Raw genomic sequence first — 4,719 nt, 5'->3', positions numbered from 1 at the left:
TCCACGGCACTTAACAACAAAAACATTATGGTAGAAAAGGCAACATGGTTCATATGTCATTTTCCATGTGCACTTGGAAATATATCTATAGAATGATTTATTTAAAATGAAATTGTAGAGTTTGAATTCAAAATCTGTTGTAGTTGAATCTGTCACAACTCACAGAGACTTGGGAATCCTGAGACAGTTCTTCTCTGTCCTATAAGGGCTCTATAAATTGCTGTTATTAAATGCCATTGATTCAGTTCCAACTCAGAGCAAACCTGTATAGCCGACCTTGCGGTTCAAACCGACCTTGCAGTCCAGTCCATTATCCCACAGTGCCACACCAGGACCCCTGAACTGTGTTATTCATTATAATATTCCAGGGAATTGCAACATTAGGAACACCTTAAATGTTAATCAGATAACAAATCTGCACTCTTAAAGTGATATGCTGATTAAGATGAACATGGTAATGACTAGTAAAAATGAATGTGTAATACTTCTTAGGTAACAATATAAAATTTAAATTTAGTGGGCAGAAGAACATAGGGATTTTACAGATCTTGTAGTCAGGTTGGGAGAATTTGTCAATAATGGAATCTTTGTTTAATATACAAAGTGAATGATGAGTTCATAACAAGACATCCAAAGTGAAAGACTTTGAGATTGATGAGCTATAGCTACATATTCCATGGGTTCTATTTTATAGGAGACAGAGGCATTATGTTTCTTTTTCTAATTATTTTGTCAATGTCCATATGAACAGGACTAATTGATCTGAAGAAGAAAGAAAGAGAAATGAGATTACCCATAGAGTATAAGAAAAACGCAGCTATGTGTCACTGGCATAAAACCAGGTTATGATCAGTTTATAAGGCGAAGGTGTTATTTTGTAAACGAGACAAGGCAAACAATTACAAAGAGATGCTTCTCAGACAGTTACAGGGAGTGACTGGAAATGACAGTGTACTCTCCTGGCATAGTAAAAACTTGACCATGAGTAACCTGGTTTGAATTGAAAAATAAGAAAGTTCAAACTTTGAAGAGAAACTAGTATTTCTAACAATTGGTTATTGAACTAACCTTCACCATAATTTCCCTCATCTCAGATTTATCATGGAGTTTTGGACTCCTCCAGTTTGAACCTGATCTGATCTGGTAAATAACAGGTTGTGTTAATATATAAGGACACTTAATAACCTAACAACTCAAGGTGAATCATTACTGACCCACATAATTGTTGTTGTTGTTAAGTTTCTCCAAGTTGGTTTTGACTCATAGTGACATTGTACGTATTTCTGAGGAGTGGCTGGTGGAATTGAACTGCCAACCTTTTGGTTAGTAGTCTACAGTGGAACAAAAAATAGGATATATTCAGGTCAAGATTCACTCACTAAATAGTTTTAAAACATATTCTCATTTTGTAACTGTTATAATTATTTCTTATTCTTTCATATTTTCATCTCTCTTTTCATCTGTAGCAAAACGGAAAAACAGGATGAGGAGAAATAATAAAAGCAGTGTGTCTGAATTCCTCCTCCTGGGGCTCCCTATCCAGCCAGAGCAGCAAGACATATACTTTACCCTCTTCCTAGGTATGTACCTCACCACGGTGCTGGGAAACCTCCTCATCATTCTGCTCATCAGACTGGACTCTCACCTCCACACCCCCATGTACTTCTTCCTCAGTCACTTGGCCTTCACTGATGTCTCCTTTTCATCAGTCACAGCCCCAAAGATGCTGATGAACATGCAATCACGGAGACAATCCATCTCATATGCTGGCTGCATTTCCCAGGTGTATTTTTTCTTATTTTTTGGAGATATTGACAGCTTACTTCTCACCTCTATGGCCTATGACAGGTATGTGGCCATTTGTCACCCCCTCCACTACACCACCATCATGAGTCAGAGCCTGTGTTTTTTGCTAGTCATTTTGTCCTGGGTCCAGTCCTTTGCCAGTGCTCTATTGCATACCCTGCTCCTTGCTCGTCTCTCTTTTTGTGGAGACAACACTCTCCCACATTTCTTCTGTGACCTCTCTACCTTATTTAAGCTGTCTAGTTCAGACACTACAACCAATGAACTGGTTATCTTTACTGTAGGGGGTGTGGTCATTACCCTTCCATTCATATGCATCCTGATCTCTTATGGCCGGATTGGGGTTACCATTCTGAGAGTCCCCTCAGCCAAGGGAATCTGCAAAGTCTTGTCCACTTGTGGTTCCCACCTGTCTGTTGTGTCTTTGTACTATGGGACAATTATTGGACTTTACTTTTTCCCTTCATCCAGTAAGTCCAATGACAAGGATGTCATTGTGGCTGTATTATACACTCTGCTTACTCCCATGCTAAATCCCTTTATCTATAGTTTGAGGAACCGGGACATGAAAGGCGCTCTGGGAAATATACTCAGTAGAAGAATGTTTTTATCATGATGGACACTTTTCTCTACTATTGTGATACAGAGTTTATTCTCTGAGTAGCATTTTCTTAGTGATTTTTGAAGGGATACACTTTCTTCATCTCTGTTTCAGACTGGACTTCTATCTTTTTTTGTTTTAAAGAGCCACAAGGAAAGATTTATTAAAAGATATACTTGCACAGCTATCCTTTCCTAAAACATTCCCCCTTATTTGTCTTGTCCTGTAAACATTAAAAATATTTATACAGTCAGAACTTTCCATGTTTTTTTCTGTTTGATGATTGCAGCATTTATGTAGCATAGTTACCCCTTTTCAACATAACTAAAGATTTTTAGTAGCTTCATTATTTATTTTTGTGTTTAATTCTTAATTCATTTGTGATTTATTTTTGTGAATGACATTAACTGGAAATCTAGTTTTCTTTTCCAATTTCACACTCATTGCCCAAAGTTTGTCTCTTTGTTGTGTTCATAGAGCGATTATAATAAAGTATGTCACGTTTTCCCCCCTTTGATTGAGCTAGAAACAGAAATGATAAAGTTCTTTGCAAAGAGCCATGAAGATGGTGGAGGCAAGACTGGCACAGATTCCAGATAGTAAACGCAGTCTCGATTGGTGACCTTTGTATCCTAGAATGATCAGTTGAGTGTGAAGAATAGTAGTTAGAACAGAAATTGTAAAGGGAACTCTACTGTTGGTGATGCGATTTCAGTTGATCAGTCTATTCTGATAAAGGGTTCAGTCTTTCCAGGCATAGAACTGAGAATGGCTGGCAGGGTATCAGGAAATCCAGGAAACCGGAACTGAATTCAGGTGGGATGTCCATGTAGTTTAAGATATCTGATTTTCACGTAAAAAGCACTTTCCTATGTTAAGGACATAAACGTAGTATCACTACTTATAAATCTTATAGTGAGAGTCACTATGAGTCAAAAGAGTCCTTGTGTGACACTGTGGGCTAATGCACTTGGCTGCAAAGTTGCTTTAAACCACAAGGGTGGGAGGTTCAAGCTCACCAGCTGCTCTTCGGTAACCCTATACAAGGTTGTTATGGGTCTGAACCAACTCAACAGCACTTAACAACAACGAGTCAAAACTGACTCGATGGACCTTAACAACAACAACAACAACATTTTTATCAAAAATGCTGTTTGGGTTCTTGAAAAATTACCTGTGTTTAAGACAAAGATAAATAACTTTATTGCTATATCTCAGTTAATGAGACAGTATTTTCATATCCAGTATTTCATTTAATCCTATCAGATTAAGAAAGTCTTGGTTGGCAATGGTTGCATGCCGTGGAGTTTGTTCCAACTCATAGTGACCCTGTATTGAGTTTCCAAGTCTGTAAATCTTTACAAGAGCAGAAAACCTCATCTTTCTCCCATGGTGCTACTGGTAGATTCGAACTTCTGACTTCGTGGTTAGCAGCCCAGCTCATAGTCCACTATGTTACCAGGGCTCCTTCAAGGCATGTTTGTTGTTATTAAGTGCCGTCAAATGAGTTCTGACTCACAGCAGTCCTATATAGGGTTTCCAGGGAGTGTCTGGTGAGTTTGAACTGCCAACCTTGCAGTCCAGAGCTTTATCCCACAGCGCCACAATTACTACAAAAATAACAATAGTAGAGTTGGTTCTCAAACTGTTACTCAGAGCCTGAGCCCTTTAAATTATTAAAATACTTGTCAAATTTTGAGACGTTGTTTTACCCATTTTACTGGAAATTCTGAACTTTAAAGAAATATTGAAATAGCATGCAAAAGTGAGAACATACACTATATACAAAATATATACTCTTTATATGCATGTCTGTGTGTGATACTATAGGTTAAGCACTGGACTGCTAACAATAAGGTTGGTGGTTCAAACCCACCAGCCGTTTCTTGCAAACCTTATATAGGGATGCTATGAGTCAGAAACAATTCGACAGTATTTAACAGCAACAGGCTGCATATTTATATATGTGTGTGTATCTGTTAAGACACACACTCTCACACACAAATATGCTATGTAAGCATACTTTAAAATATCATATTAAAAGGAATACTCACTTAAACCCAATCACTAGAAAATGATACCATGGTTGATAAATTACAGGGTTAATGAAAATAAGGGAAACCTTAACGATATGGACTGACACAATAACGAAAACAATGGACTCAAACAAAACAAACCAGCAATTGTAAAGATGATGCAGGGGCAGGCAGTGTCTCATACACAATGTTGCTCACTCCAAGTCAGTGGTGGCTCAGTGACACATAGTAACCACAGGCCTCCACAAGGGCAAATTAACAATATTGTTAAGTCCT

At 38.0% G+C, this 4,719-nt stretch overlaps 1 protein-coding gene across 1 annotated transcript; it reads left to right on the top strand.

The window, feature by feature from the left end:
- Nucleotides 1-1,483: 1,483 nt before the first annotated feature.
- Nucleotides 1,484-2,422, top strand: LOC102835586 (olfactory receptor 50-like). The gene has a single exon (XM_006865716.1). The coding sequence runs from the start codon at nt 1,484-1,486 to the stop codon at nt 2,420-2,422; it is 939 nt and encodes a 312-aa protein (XP_006865778.1).
- Nucleotides 2,423-4,719: the final 2,297 nt, after the last annotated feature.

Source organism: Chrysochloris asiatica, unplaced genomic scaffold (genome assembly GCF_000296735.1).
Source record: "Chrysochloris asiatica unplaced genomic scaffold, ChrAsi1.0 scaffold00081, whole genome shotgun sequence".
NCBI lineage: Eukaryota > Metazoa > Chordata > Mammalia > Afrosoricida > Chrysochloridae > Chrysochloris > Chrysochloris asiatica.
This window is presented reverse-complemented; position numbering and strand designations above follow the sequence as displayed.

Bases quoted from the DNA above. Each gene is read 5' to 3' on its own strand.
- LOC102835586 (XM_006865716.1), top strand. From the start codon at position 1,484: ATGAGGAGAAATAATAAAAGCAGTGTGTCTGAATTCCTCCTCCTGGGG.